Source organism: Taurulus bubalis (genome assembly GCF_910589615.1).
Source record: "Taurulus bubalis genome assembly, chromosome: 5".
Lineage (NCBI taxonomy): Eukaryota > Metazoa > Chordata > Actinopteri > Perciformes > Cottidae > Taurulus > Taurulus bubalis.
This window is the reverse complement of record NC_136593.1, coordinates 6,499,622-6,522,634: the sequence shown is the minus strand read 5'-3', so window position 1 is coordinate 6,522,634 and position 23,013 is coordinate 6,499,622. Positions and strand designations below refer to the sequence as shown.

The window sequence follows — 23,013 nt, the reverse complement described above, 5'->3', positions numbered from 1 at the left end:
TGCTGCAGGGGTCAAAAAAAGAGCATGAGGCAACTTCACCACTTAAATAAACAAAGTGTTTTCAGGTACGTTAGGAAAAAAATCACTGCCGACGTTTACACCCCTACCTGAGAACAGTCAAGGGTAACAAGGTCTGAAGTGGACTTTCTCTCTGATCCCTCTCTGCTGAAGTTGTCGGGTTGTTGTGCTCTTATACTTGCAAACAGGTGACAGTTGTTGGATCTGTTTTTCATGGTCCGTTGACTTCTCTTCCCTCAGCCTCCAATTACTGGAGATCAATTCAGATGACTGATTCTGTCCCCTCACTGGGTTTCAGACAGGCAGGATAACACAGAGAAAGCTGTGGACTGAGATCCAACCATTGGACAGAGAGAAAAAAAAGGTGTTAATGAGTAGATAACATCTATTAGCCACAAGTTTATACTCAAGAAAGATTAAAACAGTTTCTCAGTGTCACTGTTTTCCCGAGTGAGGACCACTAATTTTTTATTTTTTTTGTAATTACTGATCCTTTAATTAGATTTCCTTGTCAGACCCTTCATATTACTTTGGTATTTTTAATTCTGCAATCAATTTGAGAAGCCACTACCTCTCCTGTGTTGGCTGGTGAAACACCAACACCACAGTGTCCTCCAGTGGAGAAAGTTGAAACCAAGTCTTAGCCGGAGGACGTTCCCCTCAGTCTGAATGACAGATCACCCACAACTTTAATTTGTAGAGTGTGGCATAGCATCCAATTTATGATTGTCTAATTCATCCAAAGCCATAAAAGTTCTGAATATTGAATTACATCCAAACTGTGAGGGTGTTGTCAGGGCAAATAAGGTCGGCTACATGATTTAACCGCAACATGTCCTAACGCAGGCGATGAATAATAAGTCCCTGTCTCTCAAGTGCATGATGAGACTTGAAATTAAAAGAGGAAATACCACAATATGCAATTCAATGGGATTAGTTACTTGCACACAAACCTTATTAAATTCATATTTTGAACATGAATGAGGATTTCAGGCATCGGTGGTGTTGAGTTGGTTTATTAATACTTGGTTGTGAAATGCAGAATATAATAATAATATATTTACAGTAATAGTGTAACACTCACAGGTGCAGCTTTTCTCTATTGAGTACTTTTACTTTTAGTGTATTATCCTAATGCTATTTTTATTTAAATAACTTTTTTATGCAGGATTTTTATAGTTTTTCCTAAACCGCTGTGCTTCAGAACATTTCAAATTTAACTTTTTATTGTCCCTGGAGGGAAATTCGTCTTTCAGCCAGGTGAAACACAGATTGCACACAGGCTCAAAGGTACATAAAACACGATAGAGAAAAACAATAAAACTTAATGTGAATGGGGTAAACAGAGAAAAGATTCAGACAGGTACCTAAACTGATGAATGATCTCTGTAGATGTGATGCGATAGGTGAAGGCACTCAGGGGAATGAAGATACATTTTGAAGATCAGTTTTGTGTTTTCGACTGAACATTGTGTGGGATTGAGTTATGCCACTTGTATGTTAGAAAGGCACTAGAAAAGATACAGAGAAATAAAACCAAAGGTCGTGAGAGGTTGAACGTGCTCCCTTCCCCTTAAATGCAAACACTGAGTCTAAGGCCCATCAATATCAGACGGCAGACTGCTAAGCCAAAAGCCTCTTAAAGCACTTTTTTCGCTGTGGGACAGATTAAGTGGCACAGTGAGGGGTGCTCTGAATATTCCCTCTTCACCAACCAAAGCCTCACCCGCATATTTAAAGGTGCAAAAAGGTTAAGAAATAGACACGTCTCTGAAATAACTTAACTTGCATATAAACCCGCCGACTTTACTACTACTTGAGATAAGACAGCACTTAATGATGCAAGAGAGTGCATTTGGGAACACTAAGTAAATAAACTGTGATACCAAATGAATGAGACTCACATATGAGTCTTTTATTATACACATGCATAACCATTAACTATTATTGTATCCATAAAGGCATCCCGTCATGAGGAAAACAATGTTACTGTGTGCACAGAGAAAAAATACATTATGCATATTATTGACACGACCTGTAATAAGCGGTATAGATGTAAACTTCACCTCGAAGGATATTATTGTCATGGAAGATAAAAATTGAAGCAGTGCATTTGGAAAAACAACAATTTACATAGACAAAGACATGAAATTGATTGTCAGGGGAAGAAGAAACAAAGTGAATTTACAATGCAGCAGACTGCACATGATCCAATCCCCTGAGAAGGACAAGCTTGAACTTGCCATTTTAATTAGCCATCTGAACATGTAAACATATATAAAAAAACAACACAGACACACAGGAAAATAAAACATCTTATGGTGCTTTATTCCCAAGCCCACTCCCAGGAGAAAATAAGCTTCTTCAACAACAACGTTTCAGTACACAGTCTGAGAAAAGAATTGACCAGTTGGTTACAGCGCTTTTATTCTGGAGATAAGGAGATGGTGCTGGACCACCTTGATACGAATCGCAAACTTCTGTTCCAGCGATTATGAGCGAATATAAATTAATTTTGTCCCTGTGCCCCCAATTAGTACAGACATGCATTTTTATATGGCTAATTGTCTGCCTCCTCTGTGTCTTTTAACACACTCCCAGGACATGACGGAGAAGAGGAGCGCAGACCGAGGCACCAGCTGTGCATGTAAAAGCCTCTTGATGACTCATTCAAGGCATCTTCAGGCTGCTTTTGCATCAACAATTAGCGCACGCAGTCGTCTCCGCGGGGGTTGTTTAACTCTATTCTTTAACTCCACGGGGGAACAGCGTTATAAGGTTTGACGGACGTGTACAGTCTTTTCTGTCTCTCGAAGCTGTACATAAAAAAAATACCACTAAAGTTTAGAAGTCACATATGTTATCTGACCTACGGCAGCGCAAATACTTTTTCTGAATAGTTTCCCCCAACACGAATTGCAAAGACTAATTGCGTGTGTGTGTTGATGTTCAGCCTGAAGACGTCTGACATCACACTTCCAGCCCAGAAACTCTCAAATCCGTTTAAAACAATACTCACGGTTGCATCTGCACATTGAAACAGATTTTGCTGAATGTCATCATCACTCGTGTTCATACTTGCCACTGAAAAATCCATTTCTAACATGTTTCCAGAGGAAGTGAAAGGGGACAATCATGAGATAATTCTTTGGTGCCCAAGTTAGTCACTGTACATACTTCAATTTCACTGTATATACTTATAAACACTTAATATACACTGCATATACTTTGCACTTTTGCACCTTCTTTATTGTTTAATTTTCTTAAATGGAATACGCTCTGCTGTTTGGTTGCATATATAGAGTATTTTTTCATACCTAATATTTTTGTGTCTTCTATGTAACTTTGCTTGCTGCTGCCACAAACAAATGTCCCCTTGGGGATGAATAAAGTATCTATCTATATATCTATCCATCTCAATTTCTATCTATCGATCAAGCAGAAGAATATGGCCGCTGAGGTAATATGGCCGTTGGTTGTACCCAGCGGCCATGTCCAGAGTCGAGAACCAGCGGGCCCCTGACAGGGTGTCAATGGACTCTTCAATACGGGGTAATGGGAATGCATCTTTGCGGGTCTTGCTGTTCAAGAGCCGATTGTCCACGCACAGACGAAGGCTGCCATCCTTCTTCTTTAAAAGCACAATTACAGAGGCGAAAGGGCTATTACTTTCCAGGATAACCTGTGCCTGAAGGAGCTGGTGAATGTGAGTCTTTGCTGCCTCATACTCTGACGGAGGAATGCGTCTATACCTCTGACGTACAGGTACCTCATCCACTACCGGAATTTCATGGGCAATGAGATTAGTACAACCTATATCTCCCTCATGGGCAGAAAAGACACCACTGTACTTCTGTAGTAAGGACCTGACCTGACATTGCTCCTGATCATTGAGTGCTGTTAGATCAGATGCCGCAATCTTTTCCTATACTGAACTGGTTGCAGTCTGGGAGGAAACTGTGGCTGATTTCTCCCCCTCTTCAAAACCTGCGGGTAAACTCACCAGGTGAGCCTGACTCAAGGTACCCAAAACAGTGCAAGAGTAAAGTGCAACATCCTGGGTCCCTACATTTACAATGGGGATATACACAGTACCTTGTATTACACAGACTAACGCCGGGGATGCCAGTCACCCTGAAGGTAAGCCATTGCTAAGGGGCTCAAACAAAGCATCATCTGCCAGGTGCTGTTGGGAGCATGTGGCTGCTACCAATTTCATTGCACCCCCTGGGACTCTGCAGACCCTACCTCCCTTCACTTTTACACGACCTGAGCGATCAGGAGGGACGTTAGTCTGGACTTGGTGACACTGCTGGAGAGCTTGCTGAACTGGGGTTGGAGCCTGCAACACAGAGGGTAAGTTAAAGAGAGCAGGACCATGCTGTACAGACAACTCCCAGTAACACTCCTTGAGCATGTTCATGCATAGTACACCCGGAACCGCAGGCTGGTGGTTGGGGATCCCCCACACAGAATGTGTGGGGGATCCCCAACCACCAACACTCCCCGCTTTGCAATAATCTTATCACAAAGCTGCACATCCAACTCAAAGTAGCCTACATAGGGTATTGCTAGCCCATTAGTAGCTCTTAACCTCAACCAGCTGCAAGAACAAACCATTGAAGACCATGGAACCAGTGCCAACGAGACATGGACTTAGGATTTCCTTTAGTTCACCTAGCTCAGACCCAACAGAGGAGTTACCCATCTTGCCATAACCAGGATGGTCTCTCTGATCAGAGTGCTGAAAACCAAATGCTGCAGGGACAGTGTTACTTCTACTCCTCCCACCCACTGGAATCCCTTCATGTTCCCACATGGCCTCACTCCGGACCTCTATCAAGGTGGTCGTGGGGTGGCTCTGGACAAACTGCTTGAGTTCTCTGCATAGGTAACAATCAGACACATGTTCAACAAATTAGTCTCTGAGTAACACATCTTTGTTCAGTAACCCAGGTGGGGCTCTTTTGACAACCTTAACAATTATATACATGAGAGCATGAGAAAATTCTTGTAGCGTTTCCCCCTCTTGTTGTTTTCTGGAAAAGAACTCTTCCTGCAAAGACACATATGACCTATTACACCCATACAACTCCTGCAGTATAGCCAGAACCTGGTCAGGATCTTCACTCACCTCCCGAGACCTGTAATTAACCTCTTCCCTTGCCTCTCTCTCTAAATGATCATAAATGAAAAGTGCTTTTTGAGCTGGTGACAGATGACGAGCACGTATACAAGACTGGACCTCTTCAACCCACTCAACAATGCTGAGACCTGTCCTACCCCGGAACATGGGGCACTTCCTGTCTCTAGGAAGATATATCAGTCTCTCGGTTACTGGAGCATTGACCGAAGGGTGCCCAGGGGTTGTAGAACTTGATGCGGTGCTGGTCCCAGGCTGGTTGACTTCCCGCTCCTGACGCATCAATCGATTCTCAGTTTGCAGCTGGGCGATCAAGTCTTTTAGCTGGGAGAGTTCCTCCTCCATGAGGGAACCATGCAGAGGAGACGAGTAGTACTGGCTTGTCTTTCGGGATCTGACCAGGGCCTGCTGCTGTTTTGCTCACACACACACCTCGTACAAATTGAATAAACCAACTGGAATACGTAAACGAATTAAAACTACACGTCTCTGCCTTCACAGAATCCTGCCGACAATGCCAGAATGTGACGAGGTCTTAGGGGAAGGGGGAATGAAAGGGAACCAAGAACGCCACCTGTGGACTTGCACCCCAAGAAATATCAGTTTAACAACCCTAAGAGTCAGTTTTTAGGATTTGTTAAGGACACACAGATTCATTACTGATATTTGGCCAGAGACGTGTTTTATAAAATTAACCAGAAGTTGATTACAGGAATTACTGTAGAATATATATTCTTTTAATTCTTGTAATAAACTTCTGGCTAATTTCAACATTCAGTTGTACGATATTCTCTTTGCAGTGATTGCCCTCTGGAATCACATATGGTAACATGTTGGAAACCAGGTTCCACCTGCTTCTTTTTCCACTTCATTTGGTTTGTACGCAGTCATACATAACCAGCAAAAGGTAAACAGGAAGAAAAAAAAGAAAAAGTGTATTTGTTGATCCTGGATCAGTGCACCTGTTGCTTTAATTTGCCAAACTGTGGGCTGAACACAGCAAAGTTGGCTTTGCCGTCTCAAGGGACATTGGAGACTATAAATTGCAATTACACAGGCCATTTCACATTTAATGCACACCGGGCTTTACTTTTCATCTTAACTTCAGGTGAGCATGGTTTTCATCCGAGAGATTGCTTGATTGTGTTCTGGACGGTTATATTAGGTTTCTTTCTTATGTTTAAGTATGTGGAGGATGTAACACATTTGATTCTCTGTCCGCTTTCCAGCAGCAAGCCTTGGGTTCATGGATCTGTGTGTGACCATCAAAGGGGTCTCCTTCCTTTTGCAAACAGGGGTAGGCATCTTGGGGAACGTGATGGTGCTGCTGGCGTACGCCCACATCATCTACACCGAGCCCAAGGTTCTTCCCGTGGACTTGATCCTGTGCCACTTGGCCTTCGTCAACCTGATGCTGCTCCTGACCCGCGGCGTCCCCCAGACCATGACTGTGTTCGGGCTGACGGACCTGCTGAATGACCCCGGCTGTAAGGTGCTGATCTACGCCTACCGCATCGGCCGGGCTTTGTCGATCTGCATCACCTGCATACTCAGTGTGTTTCAGGCGGTGACCGTCGCCCCCGCCGGACCCCGTTTGTCCAGGTTGAAGCCCGCACTTCCCTCCCTGGTGCTCCCCACCATTGTTGGACTGTGGCTCCTCAACATGGCCATCTGCGTCGCGGCCCCTCTCTTCTCTATGGCTCCACGTAATGGCACCGTCCCCGCCTTCACCCTCAACCTGCGCTTCTGCCATGTGGACTTCAGAGACAGCCTGTCCTATGTGATTAACGGAGTGGTGTTCTCTGTGAGGGATTTTGCCTTTGTCGGCCTGATGGTGGGCTCAAGCGGTTACATCCTGCTGCTCCTCCACCGCCACAGCCGGCTGGTGAGAGAGATGCGTCGCTCTAAGGGCGCCGGGGCGGAGACCAGGGCGGCCAAAATAGTGATCACCCTGGTGGTTCTGTACGTGTTGTTCTTCGGGATCGATAACGCAATCTGGATCTACATGCTGACGGTGTCGAAGGTGTCACCAGTGGTGACAGACATGAAGGTGTTCTTCTCCTCCTGCTACGCCTCGCTCAGCCCCTACTTCATCATTTCCTCCAACAAGAAGGTCAAGGCGAAGATCGCGTGTGCAGCTGTGCGAGACCAACCGTCAGTGGACAATCAGGAGTCGAGTGACAAATGACGCTCTTTCTCTGTTTTGACAGGCTGTTGACTAACAAGACAGCAGAGTTGTACTCCCAGACCTCATCATTTTAAACACTGCTGCACAGATGACTGACATTTACTGAGACAGTGGACCCTTTTAGAAAGTACAAACAGTAGTGTCTTGCAATAGTGTTCCAGTATTTTCTCTTGGAGATAGATAGTTACTTTATTTTATAAATACACATTTTTTGAATGCCAGCAGCAACAAAAAAAAACACACGCCAGCATCATCATCAATACTGTAGAGCTGAAACTCAAATTAGTCAATACGTAAATTAATCTGCATAAGCTTTGAGTATTGATTAATTGTTTGAGTTAGTTCAAGCAAATATGCCAAACACCCCCTCATTAGCTTCTCAGTTGAGTTGATTTGCTGCCTTACTAGATCAATTGTGATCTTACACTGATGATTTTTGGTTGAATCAGTTAGAGAGAATTGCTCGTGTAGGTGTTGAGGAGCCAGAGGAAGAGGAACACAAAGCCCAAATACTGCACTAACCAAGGACATCCACAGCTGTTGTTTAGTACAAACATATATTCAAAAGTGTATGACATTGATATGATGCTTTAACTGCCTGAGGGAATGACATAACTTCCATTGGATGCATGTTCAGTCCGAACAGGAGGAATAATTACAGAAAGCAAAATCTGTTCATTATCATCTTTTAATTACTTGAAAAGCTTTGAGTATCCTTCAGTTGTACGATATTCCCTTTGCAGTGATTTAACCCTCTGGAATCACATATGGTAACATGTTGGAAACCAGGTAACACCTGCTTCTTTTTCCACTTCATTTGGTTTGTACGCAGTCATACATACCCAGCAAAAGGTAAACGGGAGAAAAAAAAGAGAGTGTATTTGTTGATCCTGGATCAGTGCACCTGTTGCTTTAATTTGCCAAACTGTGGGCTGAACACGGCAAAGTTGGCCAGCGATCTCAAGGGGCATTGGAGACTATAAATTGCAATTACACAGGCCATTAAACATGTAATGCACACCGGGCTTTACTTTTCATCTTAACTTCAGGTGAGCATGGTTTTCATCCGAGAGATTGCTTGATTGTGTTCTGGACGGTTATATTAGGTTTCTTTCTTCAGCTTAGGTATGTGGAGGATGTAACACATTTGATTCTGTGTCCGCTTTCCAGCAGCAAGCCTTGGGTTCATGGATCTGTGTGTGACCATCAAAGGGGTCTCCTTCCTTTTGCAAACAGGGGTAGGCATCTTGGGGAACGCGGTGGTGCTGCTGGCGTACGCCCACATCATCTACACTGAGCCCAAGGTTCTTCCCGTGGACATAATCCTGTGCCACTTGGCCTTCGCCAACCTGATGCTGCTCCTGACCCGCTGCGTCCCCCAGACCATGACTGTGTTCGGGCTGACGGACCTGCTGAATGACCCCGGCTGTAAGGTGGTGATCTACGCCTACCGCATCGGCCGGGCTTTGTCGATCTGCATCACCTGCATGCTCAGTGTGTTTCAGGCGGTGACCATCGCCCCCGCCGGACCCCGTTTGTCCAGGTTGAAGCCCGCACTTCCCTCCCTGGTGCTCCCCACCTTTGTTGGACTGTGGCTCCTCAACATGGCCATCTGCATCGCGGCCCCTCTCTTCTCTATGGCTCCACGTAATGGCACCGTCCCCGCCTTCACTCTCAACCTGGGCTTCTGCCATGTGGACTTCAGAGACAGCCTGTCCTATGTGATTAACGGAGTGGCGGTCTCTGTGAGGGATTTTGCCTTTGTCGGCCTGATGGTGGGCTCAAGCGGTTACATCCTGCTGCTCCTCCACCGCCACAGCCGACTGGTGAGAGAGATGCGTCGCTCTCAGGGCGCCGGGGCGGAGACCAGGGCGGCCAAAACAGTGATCACCCTGGTGGTTCTGTACGTGGTCTTCTTCGGGATCGATAATGCAATCTGGATCTACATGCTGACGGTGGCGAAGGTGTCACCAGTGGTGGCTGACATGAGGGTGTTCTTCTCCTCCTGCTACGCCTCGCTCAGCCCCTACTTCATCATTTCCTCCAACAAGAAGGTCAAGGCGAAGATCGCGTGTGCAGCTGTGCGAGACCAACCGTCAGTGGACAATCAGGAGTCGAGTGACAAATAATGCTCTTTCTCTGTTTTAACAGGTCATTGACTAACAAGACAGCAGACCTCATCATTTTAAACACTGCTGCACAGATGACTGACATTTACTGAGACAGTGGACCCTTTTAGAAAGTACAAACAGTAGTGTCTTGCAATATTGTCACAGTATTTCCTCTTGTAGATAGATAGTTACTTTATTATATATATCACAAATATACTGTACCTGCTATGTGTGTTGTGGTCATTTTGAATGCCAGCAGCAACAAAAAAAACACACACCATCATCATCATCATCATTACTGTAGAGCTGAAACGATTAAATTAGTCAATAATTAAATGAATCTGCATAGACTTTGAGTATTGATTTATTGTTTAAGTTATTTCAAGCAAATATGCTAAACACCTCCTCATTAGTTTCTCAGTTGAGTTGATTTGCAGCCTTACTAGATCAATTGTGATATTACACTAAAGATTTTTGGTTGAATGATAAGCAGTTAGAAAGAATTAAAGACATCATGGTAATGCTTTTGAAACCATTTCAGGGGAATTTAAGGTTCAACTGCAGTGAGAAGGAGTTTGTGTGGTACAGTTTCACGTACATTTCACATGGTACATTTTTGTTAAGCTTGGTTCATGTTTTTTCTTTTGTCAAAATCTTTAAATTGGACCATTAATTGTTAGAATAATCAATAATTCAAATAATTGCTATTTGCAGGCCTAATCCTTATCATCATTTCCAATATTTTGCTGTCTCAATCTTGCTGTGCTGTGATTGGCTGAAATGTTAGGAATGAGTGAATATTGGGTTCATTTTGTCCGTAGAGTAGTCTTTCAGGCAGCACCTTACTACTTATAGTGAGCGACAAGGTTCATCAGATAAATGTTTATGTTAAAACATAGAGCACAAATAGTCAAGATAATGTTTTAGAAAACATTAGCGGTTCATAGTCTCAATCTTACCCGCGGAGAAGGATTCTGTACGCAGCCTGAGCGAACGCAAACTCAGCCTGCGAGACATTGCTTAGGTAATTAAAAACTCAAATGAGAGCACAACAAACCCCGGAAAAGGGAAGCGGAAGACTGAACCAAATGTGGGACAAAAAGTGAAGTTTGTTTAGTACATAGTGACAGATACCTGAAATAATCGCACCGATAGCTCGACACATGCTGACGAAGGAAAAGGTTTTAGAAATGTAACACCCACGAGCCACCAATCGCGTCGAAAAAGTGTCAGTTGTGTTGAAGCGAGCCGCTCGTGTTTAGCTCCGTTTGACAACAAGACGCTGCTGAGATGACGAGAACGTACTCAACGAGCGGTTTGTGATGATTATTAAAGCTGTTTCCAGTTTGTGGCAATTCAACCCGCACTGTTTCCCTTCAGGTGAGTTTCCTTCAGCCTGCTGCTAACGTTTCTCTGGTTACAGAGGCTCAGTTTTACCGTAAACGGACGTTTGCCTTGTTACGAAACTGAGCGTAACAGCGCGCGCACAGCTAACGTTGTGTTCAGGTTCCTCTGCTAGCTGTTGTGTTTCTGTTATTGTGATGCTTTCATGCACTGGTGGAAGAAATACTTCAGTAAAAGTAGCAATACCACATTGTATAAATACTCTGTTGCAAGCAAAAGTCCTGCGTTCAGAACCTTGAAAAGTAAAAGTACTCAAAATGCAGAATGGCTCATTACATAATTGTATAATATATATATATATATATATATATATATATATATATATATATATATATATATATATATATATATCACTGATATGACACCTACCTTATATACTGCTGGGTAGCTTATTAATACATAATATCAAATCATATTTTACTTGTTGATTTATATTTTGTGTTAATAATCTGAATCTGTATGTAAAGTAGCACTTAACTGTGCAATACTTTGTATATAACAAATGTATATAGTAAAGTAAAATATACAATATTTCCTTTTGAAATGTAATTGAGTTTATCTATCAAGTGGCATAAAGTGGAAATACTCAAGTATCTCAAAATTGTACTTAAATCCTGTATTTGAGTAAATGCAGATGGTTACATTCCACCACTGTTTATATGTCAGCTGCCTGTGCCTCCTCACCCCCGCCAACCCTTTTTGTTTGTTTGTTTAGTGAACAAATCTGGATTTCTGCCCAGTCCTCTCTGTTTCCTGCCCTCTTTGTGAAATGTCCTGACTGCGACTTCACTGGTTCCAGCATCAGAGTGACAATGGCCAGAATAGCCTGGTATCAAGAGAAGGTAACACGCATATTTAATTATTCAGTTGTTAATATGCTATTTTACGTTTATTATTTTTAAGTGCGCATTTAATTTATTCAACAAATCAATTAAAAAACTAAACTCGATAGAGAGAGGTATGTAGGTAGATAGGTAGGGATCAAAGATCAACAAATACACTTTTTTCTCTCTGTTTACCTTTTTTTCTGTTTTTGTATGACTGCCTCAAACCAAATAAAGTTGGGGAAAAAACACGTGTGACCTGTTCAACAGGTTACTAAATGTTGAGACATGTAGGGGGATATTTATTAAGCCTGTCAGGGCTCAAGGCGGCCAAGGGCATGGAATTGTGCATCAGTGTAATTTTCATGTTATGATCCCAGCTGCATTTCTTTCGTGTCAATAACATCTCACACCCGGCTGTTTAGGGCTTGTGTTGACATGTCTGAAAAGCAGTAGAACGCAAAAGAAAGTGTTTTTATCTTATGGGCTGAGAATGTTATGCCATAAAAGTCCCATCATGTTTCATTCATTTTAATTTGCTGTCTGTAGTTGTCGGAAGAAAATGTCATTGATTAATAATATATTTTTTAAATATATTCCCAGTCTATTTGTAGCAGTTTTCAGAGCCGAATTCCTCAATGTATTTATGAAGACACTGATCTGCTCTGCCTCTCTGTTTCTTCAGTCTCTACAGAAACGGATAACAAAAAAAAATCTGTTTCAATCGTATTTAACTTTAATTATGAATCATAAGCATGAGCCCAAACAGCACTTTTCTTCCATCTTAACTGAGCAAAAACCTTGGTGCGGTAAATATGGACAAACTGAATTTTGAAGAATCAGAATCAGCTTTATTTGGCCAAGCACTTGAATTGAATTTGAACCAGTTTTCTTTTCTTTCTTTTTTTACACAATGTACTTGCACATCATTATAAATAGAGACAAGGACAACACAGCTGCTCAGATGATTACAAAAATAATACAATCTATTTACAAGTCATGTGTTCTTTAAGTTGTAAACAAAACAAATAGTGCAAAGAAATAGCAACTGAATGGATATACATGGTCAGAATGTAAAGATGACTATATACTGTATACACTGTGTATACAGTGTGTAGGATTCATGTTAATAGTGACGGATGACTCTTTTTAAATGAGAAGATTGTGCATGAGGGAAAATGATAGTAATGTTCTGTTGTTGCAGATCGGGGCCTATGATCAGCAAGTCTGGGAGAAATCTCTGGAGCACACAGATTTAAATGTAAGACACCAGCAGATCTCTGTGAAGAAATCATTTTTTTGTGTATTCATCTTGTGCATTACCACTAAAGCGAACATACCGCTTGTCTTTCATCCAGGGTTTGGACAGCCAACCGAGAAAGACTGGTCACATCAAATCAGACCTCATTGATGTCGACTTAGTAAGAGGTGAGCATCAAGGAGGAGTTGTTCTCCATCTGTTTGTTTGTTCGTTTGGTAACAGAGACATTCACATCGTCTGCATACAGACAGCTACACACCAACAAACATATGTTCTGCTGTCAGCTAATACCATACCAACCTATGTCATTTCCGCCTGTGTTCCGCATGTTTTAATTGCTTCAGCCCCGATAATGACAGAAGAATAACCAACAATAGACAAATCACAGGACTTTGCATGGTCGAGGACTATTGTCACATCTATAACGGTGTCATTTAAGCTGTGTGAGCGACTTTTTCGTTACGCCCCGCAGGATCAACGTTCAGCAAAGCCAAGCCAGACAGACCCTGGACAGCTCTGACGAGGAAGGGTCTGGTCAGAGTGCTGCTGTTCCCCTTCTTCTTCAAGTGGTGGATCCAGGTGACCTCCAAGTCCATCTCCTCATGGATCCTCGTGCTGTATTTCCTGCAAGGTTAGCTCACCGGCTCTATTCACACTGGGGCGGGAAAACTGCCCTAAATTTGATAATGAAGTCAAAAGTTTACATAAAATTCTGGAGCCTCTTTTATATTTCCGTTAGCAAAATAATAATCCGCAGAGAATATATGGAGCCCAGCTATAATAAATTAACAGTCTCGACATGCACATTACATTGAGTAATGGTTTTAAAACAAACTAACAAATAAACAAACTACGTACTAAATATATTTTATTGCAACAGTGACATTTTGAGTGTGTGTCGTTCTTCAGTTAAAACATTACTGCTGCTGCTGGAGGGAAAGTCTTTCAGTGATTTAGGTGGGAAAAGTCAGGCAAAAGTTGTATTTTTTCCAAGAACTGAAGAATTTTTAGATTTGGGGCTATTTTGCTTTTTAATTCAATTCAGTTTATTTTGTATAGCCCAAAATCACAAATTACACATTTGAGGGTCAGACTCATTTGCACATTTAAGTATTGAATTTTTGAAAACTAAAATACCAACATTATTCATGCCAAAAATAATTGTCTTTTTGTAAGCATCTTTTAATACGTTTTTGTACTCTGTTCCCCTTAAAGATTGACTTTGCTCAGCCATAGAAACACACACGCCATTTCCACACCATTAAAGGAAATAAATATAAATATACACATGTGTGTGTTTATTTATGTGTGTATATATGTGTGTATATTTGTATATATATATATATATATATATATATATATATAAACACAGTGTGTGGTGATATGTACTCAATTCAGTATCTCCATTTGTCCCATTTTACATTCAGTTATGTGCAACAATAAACATGTTACCCATCACACCTGAGCAACACAGAGAGACCTCATTAATAGGCATGAATCCTGTTATAATGGCTCCCCTAAGAGACCGTTTTGTTGGTCGTTGCCAAATGTTTTGCTCCTTTCAGTGGCAGCAGTGGTGCTGTACTTGGAGGTCCCTGGGGCGAGTGCCAGCGAGGTGTTTGGGCCCATGTGTCTGATGCTGCTGCTGGGTACCGTGCACTGCCAGATTGTGTCGACTGAGTCCAGCCGGTGGCCCTCGGGCAGTCCAGCTGCCAGCTGCACCACCAGCCCTGCTCGCAGACGGAGGTTGTGTTCTCATTGTTAGGCACTGCACGCTCATTTTCCTTTACAAACACACTCTCACCTCTTGGCACATGTGTAAACAGGAATAAACCCAAGGACATGTTTTAATCAACCTGAAGTTATTTCATGCAGTAAAGCCTCTCTAATGCTCTCAGGACTCCTGTGGGTTTAAGTTAATTTTGTGATGCCTGCTGTATTTACAATCTCTCTTACTTGACTGTTCGTTGTATTCCCTCTCCTTCAGGCCAAGGAAGGGCAGAGTGCTGAAAAAATCAGAAGAAAAGATTGACAACGGGGACGCAGTGCAGCAGGGGCCGTGGCAGTTTGAGGAAAGCCAGCGACTATACAGGAGCGAAGAGAGGAGGGTACGGTCACTCATCTCACTAGTTAATCTCAGTACTGGGGTCGGAAGCAAAGAAGGAACAAACTAGAGACAGCAGTAAAAAGTCATTGTCAGAATTTTAACAACAGTCAATAAATATGGAAAATGTAGTAAGAATTAAAAACCATAGTTCCATTATTTAGAAGGAAGACATTCTAGTCTGATATCTCTAAAACTAGGCAACACACACCAAAACAATCTAGGATAATAAATAGTGCTATAGGTAAGAGGGGTGAACTGCCCCTTTTTTAATAACTTGTTGATGTCTAACAGATTTTTTTTTTATTGTTTGTTGCTATCTCAATATCCGTACAAAGGCCGATTTATTCTAACCTGAATTAATAAAAGATTATGATGAATACCTGTATCTTTTAATGCAATCGATGAACCTCTTCAACTGCCTAGAGCTTTAATAAATATGAACCTTTGTTGAGGTTTTATTTAATCCAGGGAGTTCATACGATTGTCAGATGGTCTTGTGTTTTTGTTACTTAACTGTTTTACAGGACACAGTTCAAAGCTGCCCTTTTTAATTCTATTTTAACTGCAGATTAAATAAAATGTACATTTAGCAGCTTTTTGTTAAACCCACGTTTACATTGAAGTAAAACGTTAATCCGCTTTTGAAAAAGACAGTTTAAGTTGTAATATCTTATTTATTATTTTCTTAGACAATAACATTAAAAATGATTTAGTTATTTGAAAAATGCATTAAACTCAAATTCCTGCATGTTTTGTAATACATGTTAAGTGTTTTCTATGTGTTTAGGCCATAAGAAAATCCGGATTTGGGGCATCCGACGAGCTCTCCAGTGAGGAAGAGGAGGAGATTGAACCAGTGGAAGTAATCCTTCCAAAATCTCATCAAGAGAGGCTCTCTTCTTCTGCACCAATGTCTTCTGTTAGGAAGAGAAGTCAAAAGTCTGGCTCCAAGCCCCTATTGAGACCTCAGGTAAACCTCGTTGTTACTGAAACTGCAGTTTGACGTTTACTTTACATCAAGTCCTCGTATAGAACGAGCAGTTCAGCGTGATGTGAAAGAACTTCTTTGTATACTGAAAACAGGAAGGGGCCTCCGTCGAGGTGAAGCCCAGAGAGGTGGACCGCCTCAGGCCGAGCGTGGGCTCGCGTCCCGCCTCCGACACCGATGACACGCTGTGGGAGGAGCTTCTCCAAGGGCCCGACTCCGCCTCCACAGGGAGCAGTGACAGCGAGTCGAACGGGAGGTACAACGCTGGCTTGACTCTCCCACAAACCACCACTCTGAGCAGTGACGATGAGAGCCTGCAGCAGGGAATTACCGGAGTAAGACCGCCTTAAATACTCTTCACGGTGTCTTAAACATGTTGGTGCATTTTATTCATGGTTGTCAAAACACTCCTCAGGCGTTACAACTTCATGATGTTCACGTTAAATGTTCTAACCTTTCATTGCTAGAATTATTAGCAGCCCCAGTTGGTCACAAACCCACGATGACTGTGATATTCACGCATTGGACGCCATCAGTAAATGTTATTTATTGTGGGGTTTTTTCAGAGTCAGATGTCTTGGCTGCAGGCATGCCACCCATCCAAGGACCGTGTCAGTGCCATAATATGGGAGCAGGGCGACTGTAAGAAGGCAGACATGTCCGTGTTGGAGATCAGCGGGATCATCCTCACGCGGGTACACACCATGCTCTTGACCTTGGTATTCATTCTGTGTGGTGGGAAATATTGTAATAGAAGTTCAGTGATGAAATAAAGTGACCGATAACTATTTGAATTAACTTTTTATATGATCACCAATATGCCAAAATGTGATCTTGAATCTTGATCTTGAGCTGTCCGACGTGTGGAATCACTTGTAGACAATAGAAAAATACACAAACGCAGACTGTGTTCTTTTGACACACAAAAAATTGCTTTTATCAGCAGGAAAATGTTGCATTATGTCTCTCTCTCTCTCTCTCTCGTGTTTCTCGACAGGTGAAGTTGGTGGAGCAGGGTTTGGGTTACCTTGTGCTTGGCGGGCTGATGACCGCCACGCTGGCGCTGCTCCCCTTTGCCTTCCACTTAGCTCATCGTCTGGACATGGCGCTCCTCGGCTCCCTGTCCCTGAAGGAGCTGAGCGAAATAGCGCTGGGGCGGCGCGACGCCCTGGTCTACGCCTTTTTCTTCATCACGATGGTGCTGAGAGTCGGCCTCATAGGACTGTTCTTCTTCATGATGTGTGTGGCTGAGAGGACGTACAAACAGGTAATGCGTTTTTAACCCATCGAACCTGATTCATGTCACAGTCATAGCTCAAACATTGTAATACAGAGATATGCTCCATACTGTTAACTTGAGCTTTGTTAAAACTAACTCAATAACTTAACAATATTATACTTCCTACTTGTATCCCCGAAATCATTATGGGAATTGAACCATTATATAATTACTCCAAACAGAAGTTCCCCTTTTTTGGTTTGTGCTATCTTTAATACGAGAGAGAATGTTGTGTTTATATCTCGGGAACATTAATACTTCATCCATTCATGTACACATATTGCCCCGCCTTGAAAACGAACTACGGGAGTGAAACTCAAGCAAAAAAAAAAAGCCAAAGGATCATTGTTTGATTGTATTATTACAGCAGATTGTTGTTGGTTTTTCTTGTTCTGCAATGAATTCTGACAGGATGCAACTCCTCCACACTCAGCAATCGTCTTCTTTTGGCTGGTCTTCCCTCTAGTGGCAGTTGGGAAACATTGAAACAGAATCACCCCACAGACTGTGATACTCTGTCGACTTGCTTTGCATCACTGACCATGTGCGTACGTCCATGTTTCCGCAACAGAGACTCTTATTCGCGAAGTACTTCAGCCACATCACTTCAGCTCGCAAGGCCAAGAAATCCGAGATCCCTCACTTCAGGCTGAAGAAGGTCCAGAACATAAAGATGTGGTTGTCGCTACGCTCTTTTCTCAGGGTTTGTATTCTCCTTAACTCTTTCGTTGCTGTACATTTGTACAACTTTACTTGTCTTTGCTCGTAACGGTGACTTGCTTGTTCATTGCAGAGGCGAGGGCCGCAGCGCTCCGTCGACGTCATCGTCTCCACTATCTTCCTTTTGGCGCTCTCCATCTCGTTCATCATTTGTGCCCAGGTCAGTCATCAACTGTAACTGTAAGAACGTTGGCGTAGGGAAGGTAGAGAAATCCTAAATCTCCACAACAACAAAGTGCCGGGGGGCCGCGACGAGTATGACTACCGTTGTTTTTGTTGCTCCTCCTCAGCTGCTGCACAACCACCAGACATTCCTGGACTCTCTGACCAACTGGGAGCTGATGGTTTGGGCCTCCTCCCTCATCCTCTTTCTCTTACGGCTGGCCACGCTGGGCTCAGAGACCAACTGCAAATACAGCAACTCCTCAGTGCTGCTCACCGAGCAGGTGAGGACCCGCGTCTGCAAAGCACACGCAGTCGCAGGTTCATGTGTCTGTGAACGCAGCACAATGATACAATTTGAATGCAGGTTTAAGGACATTACTATGACTTTATTGCACGAGTTACAGAATGTAAAACTGCTCTTGGTTGCAGATCAATTTGTATCTCAAGATGGAGAAAAAGCCCAATAAGAAAGAAGAACTCAATATCGTGAACAACGTTTTAAAACTGGCTACAAAACTGATGAAGGTAAGCAAAAATTAAGCTTGAAAAACACAATTGTCTCATTTTAATTTACCACGCAGAGTGGCTTTTGCTGAATTATTGTAGTTGTTTTGCTTTGGAATACAGTATTCCTACCTCAGAGCCAAAACATTACTCTCATGATTATTCTCCAAGTTTAACTCACTGATGCTGTGTCCCGGAGCATCGTTTATATATGACTACATAGTACAGCTGCACACAGCGTTTAACGAACACATTTTAGTCGACAAACAGCCTGACTTCACTATGAGTCATTTTACACTTCCTTTTTAATTTGAAAAACTAAAAATATCCTATTGCTCTTATAAATCGTGAATGCTGCCCAAAGGTTAGAGCACAGAATAGCATTTAAATTACAATCAAAAGCAATGCCTCATTCTGTTTGCCTTGTAGTGAATATATCTTAATACCACTGATATCTGGCGTAAGGCTCAGACAGCAACCATGAACTGCAATGTTCCCGGTTTTAATCTGACGCTTGTTGCTTATTTCCAGTCATCGCTCTCTCTTGCACCATCATATGCAACTTAATCAGCTCCTATACGTCACTTAGGATTGACTCGCGACATCTCTATTAATGTAATACTGAGAGGTATACAACTAACTTAATTGCCTTGTAATTCAATTAGTTTTATTTTTAGTTATTGCCCAATAGAGCTATTTCTGTCAGTTGCACCCGTGACATGTATTCATCGTCTTTCCTCCTCCAGGAGCTGGACACTCCGTTCAGACTGCTGGGTCTGACCGTGAACCCTCTCATCTACAACATCACCAGGGTGGTCATCCTGTCCGCTGTGTCTGCTGTGGTCAGCGACCTGCTGGGCTTTAACATCAGAGTGAGAGTCTTTCTGCTCAATGTTAAAATACACAGAAGAAATTGTGATTAAAGGGGTAGTCGGCTCAATTTTACACACAAGTAAAAGTTCAGTTTACTCTTCATGTAACGCAGTATTCAACCTGTACAAACAGGTAATATGTCCTCTAGGCTCTAGGGGGAGCTTTCTGACATTTGATAGATACCATGTTTAAAGTCTCTTAAACTCAGGCAGTTGCATTGTGGGAAATGTAGGATCCATTGATTTTGACTAGGGGACTAAAACACATGTTATTTTCAACAATCTCTCTCTTTTTGAATACCCCGACTTCCTAGAATTGCAATATTAAAACACTGGAGTGGCCTTTGAAATTTTCCATTTAAAGTTGCATATTACTAACAAACTATTGGGGTTGTAAGTAACCTACAGGGATATCTTAGAAATAGCTTAACCTGCTCAAGGTCATCTGGCCAATAAAGGAAGCAAAGTTTGCATGTTGAGAATTTAAGATAATATCATGATCTTTTAGAGCTGCAAGAAGGTGTCATTTTGAACTTTGACTCTATATTTATAGCAAAAGTTGCTGCAAGAAAGTGAATAACCGTGTACTTCCCAAAAAGAGGGATGAACAGTTTTATCTCTTCTGCTTTATTTGCAGCTGTGGAAAATCAAGCCTTGATGTGAAAACGGCGAACCACTAACAGGAGACCAGAAACTCCCCACGTCTGCTACATCTACAAAAAAAAAAGACAGAAAAGAAAAAGTGCAAACCTACTGACTGTATAATCATTGTCTGTGCCTTCCAGCTGAAACTTCTATCTCTTGAGTTTCATCCGTCATTCACACGCCTGAGATGCTCTGACATTCGCTCACACGCCGCTAACCCAGTGCCTAAACCCGTTGACCCTTGAATATGTTCCCCCAGTATGTGGTTCAAAAAACGGCGGTGAGTTTGAGGTCGGAGAACATTTCAGGCTTCCGTGGCTTCCACGTGTCCAAATGTGTCCAAATGTGTACAGATGTGCGGACGCAACACGATGTAGATATTATTGTCGTATTCACTGATGTTTCTCATCAGTCTTAACTGTAAATCTAAATGGGCTGCCAGCTTAATTAAATGAATTTTAATAGTACTCAATTTTGATTTCAACCTTTTGTACTATTTAAAGAGGAAACCATGTGATTGTAAGTGGGCTTTATTTATTTGGGGTTCTGTTTTAGACCTTGTAATGGTACCTGTAAATCATGACTCTGTGACCACTATTGAGGACCACTTGTTGTAATGAAATGACTATGCAATGCTTGTATAGTTACGCTGAAAAGAAATGTTTAATAGAAGTGAATAAATGTTTTTCATCCACGGATCGATCTTGTGACGTTTCTCTTTCGCACGCTCTGCAGAGCTCATGTGTGTTTTTGAATAAGTGATCATGGAGCTGTGTGCATTGACGTATGATCTATTATCAACGTTACGGTAGGGAAAGGAGAGGGAGAGACAAACATGACGTAGAGGCACACCTCCCGCTTTGGAAGGACACCAGCCGGCCGAGGAGGCACCTCCGCACCAAGGACAGGCCGACCAGACTGGCTCCTCTGGCGGCAGCGGCGGGTGCAAACTCCCCGGTCCGGAAAACCCGAGAGATCCCCGGCGTCCGCAGAGGATTTCCCGCCCGGCTACGACTCGTTTTCTTTCCATATCGATCAGGTAAAATACATAAATAAAGCATATTGAATGTGTGATGCCCTTGTAAACGCGTCCTGTATAGAATATGTTTGAGGCGGATCATGTCGTGTTGTGCATTATCGTTTGGGGATTATGTTAATGTGTCGCATGAGCTCAGTCACCGTGGCAGAAGAGGGCATTATTGCTTGCTCATGGATGCGGCTCTGTAAATACAGTGTGTCTCAGCCAATCAGATGCATTTCCCTCCAACAGATGATGTGGCAGCATTTTCATCCTCTGCTCTTTTGGTTGATAATACCAGGGATCTATGAAGCCATATCCATTTTGTTTCTTCTTTTATTTATTTTTTTGGGAGAATCCACAGCTGTTCTATCAGAGCTGCATGGGAGTAATAAGCTGCATTATCTGACTCCTCTGTTTCAGACAAATCCCCTTGCTGAGACTCCAACAAGACTCTCAACATGTCCAGCACTCAGATAGACGACGGCTCGGCAAACTCTGCTGAAGCCAAGAAAGCAGAAATGAGAATGAATGAGAAGAAGTGCTGTAAGTAAAGTCTAAAAGCTTCCCGCAATAATTACATTTGAACATGTTCTTGTGCATGACTGCGTTAGGAGTCTACAGGTGCTCTCGTAACATGAAGCCTTGTGTTGTTCCCTCTGGAATCGAGTGACTTCCACTGTTCTTAAAGGAAATTGCCTTTCTCTCCCATGACGTTTCCTCCTCTAATTTATTTCTCTCCACTGATGATATTGGTGTCTAAATAGACAATTATTTTAGTCCAGTGCACACATGACCTAGTTATAATTTTGTCCTGATATGATCCTGCAGCAAAATGCTTTTTTCTTGCAGTTTTTTCACTGGTTATGTTGAAACACAGCCAAACTTTCCAAGACAGTTATATCTATGTACATTACATTCTCAGCCTGTTATGCAGTATTTTCTCATGCAGGTTCAGACACTATAACTGTGTCGGGTTTCTGTTATTGTGCGTGTCCATCTGTCCCCCGTGTAGCATGGGCCTCCTATATGACGAATTGTCCAACGGTGATCGTAATGATCGGCCTTCCTGCAAGAGGGAAGACCTACATGTCAAAGAAACTCACACGTTACCTCAACTGGATCGGAGTCCCAACCAAAGGTAGGTAGTAGTACATGACATGTGACAAAAAACTGTCTCTTTCCATTTTTTCCCAACTGTAAATCAAAGTCAAGATTTCAAATTATAATCAATATGGCCATCGTGTCATGGGTGTCCATATTTAACTTAAAAGTTAAATATATTGTGATCTACAAACTCATTTAGTGGTGTTAAATCAATATTTGAAATCTGATTTTAATCTAAAGATAAAACAAACAACCTCACCGATATATTGAGGAGAATCAAAAGATTTTAGGCAATAATTTGTCACAGGTTATAAAATCCAGGTATGAAGATATCTAATATATTGATTACAGGTGAAACTGTATATTCGTACTTTCACATACTTGATCTCGTCATTTTTCGTATTGTTTTTTTGAATACCCACAAACCCCCTTTGACACATGTATATATAAATGTCCGTAGCCTGTGAGTATCTGAGAATAGGCTAATTTCAGCCAAGTTATAATAGTTGTAATGCCTTGTTAATGTCATTTCTTTTCATTTTTCAGTGTTTAACTTGGGTGTGTACCGCAGAGAGGCCGTCAGAGCTTATAAGTCCTACGATTTCTTCCGGCACGACAATGAGGAAGCCATGAAAATAAGGAAGTGAGTTCCACCTCAG

At 42.2% G+C, this 23,013-nt stretch overlaps 4 protein-coding genes across 5 annotated transcripts in view; all 4 read left to right on the top strand.

Annotated features, from left to right (window-relative positions):
- Positions 1-6,407: 6,407 nt before the first annotated feature.
- LOC306736580 (olfactory receptor class A-like protein 1) lies at positions 6,408-7,349 on the top strand (the record flags this gene model as incomplete). Its single annotated transcript, XM_079218227.1, has 1 exon — positions 6,408-7,349. The coding sequence occupies one exon, from the start codon at positions 6,408-6,410 to the stop codon at positions 7,347-7,349; it is 942 nt and encodes a 313-aa protein (XP_079074353.1).
- Positions 7,350-8,536: 1,187 nt separating this feature from the next.
- ora1 (olfactory receptor class A related 1) lies at positions 8,537-9,478 on the top strand (the record flags this gene model as incomplete). Its single annotated transcript, XM_079218226.1, has 1 exon — positions 8,537-9,478. One exon carries the CDS (start codon positions 8,537-8,539, stop codon positions 9,476-9,478), a length of 942 nt encoding a protein of 313 aa, XP_079074352.1.
- A 1,111-nt stretch (positions 9,479-10,589) lies between these two features.
- Positions 10,590-20,927, top strand: phtf1 (putative homeodomain transcription factor 1). The gene is made up of 17 exons (XM_079218223.1): positions 10,590-10,840; positions 11,580-11,706; positions 12,893-12,949; positions 13,047-13,116; positions 13,422-13,580; positions 14,515-14,695; positions 14,937-15,057; positions 15,844-16,026; positions 16,140-16,379; positions 16,611-16,739; positions 17,042-17,311; positions 17,895-18,026; positions 18,117-18,203; positions 18,334-18,489; positions 18,638-18,733; positions 19,459-19,584; positions 20,222-20,927. The coding sequence occupies exons 2-17, from the start codon at positions 11,677-11,679 to the stop codon at positions 20,240-20,242; spliced, it is 2,058 nt and encodes a 685-aa protein (XP_079074349.1). The 5' UTR covers positions 10,590-10,840; positions 11,580-11,676; the 3' UTR covers positions 20,243-20,927.
- Positions 20,928-21,677: 750 nt separating this feature from the next.
- Positions 21,678-23,013, top strand: part of pfkfb2b (6-phosphofructo-2-kinase/fructose-2,6-biphosphatase 2b) — a 9,915-nt gene continuing 8,579 nt past the window's right edge. For both annotated transcript variants that reach the window (XM_079218228.1, XM_079218229.1), the window contains exons 1-3: positions 21,678-21,793; positions 22,263-22,388; positions 22,901-22,997. In XM_079218228.1, coding sequence (XP_079074354.1) covers positions 21,709-21,793; positions 22,263-22,388; positions 22,901-22,997 — 308 coding nt within the window. In that variant the 5' untranslated portion in view covers positions 21,678-21,708. The remainder of the gene's footprint in view (positions 21,794-22,262; positions 22,389-22,900; positions 22,998-23,013) is intronic.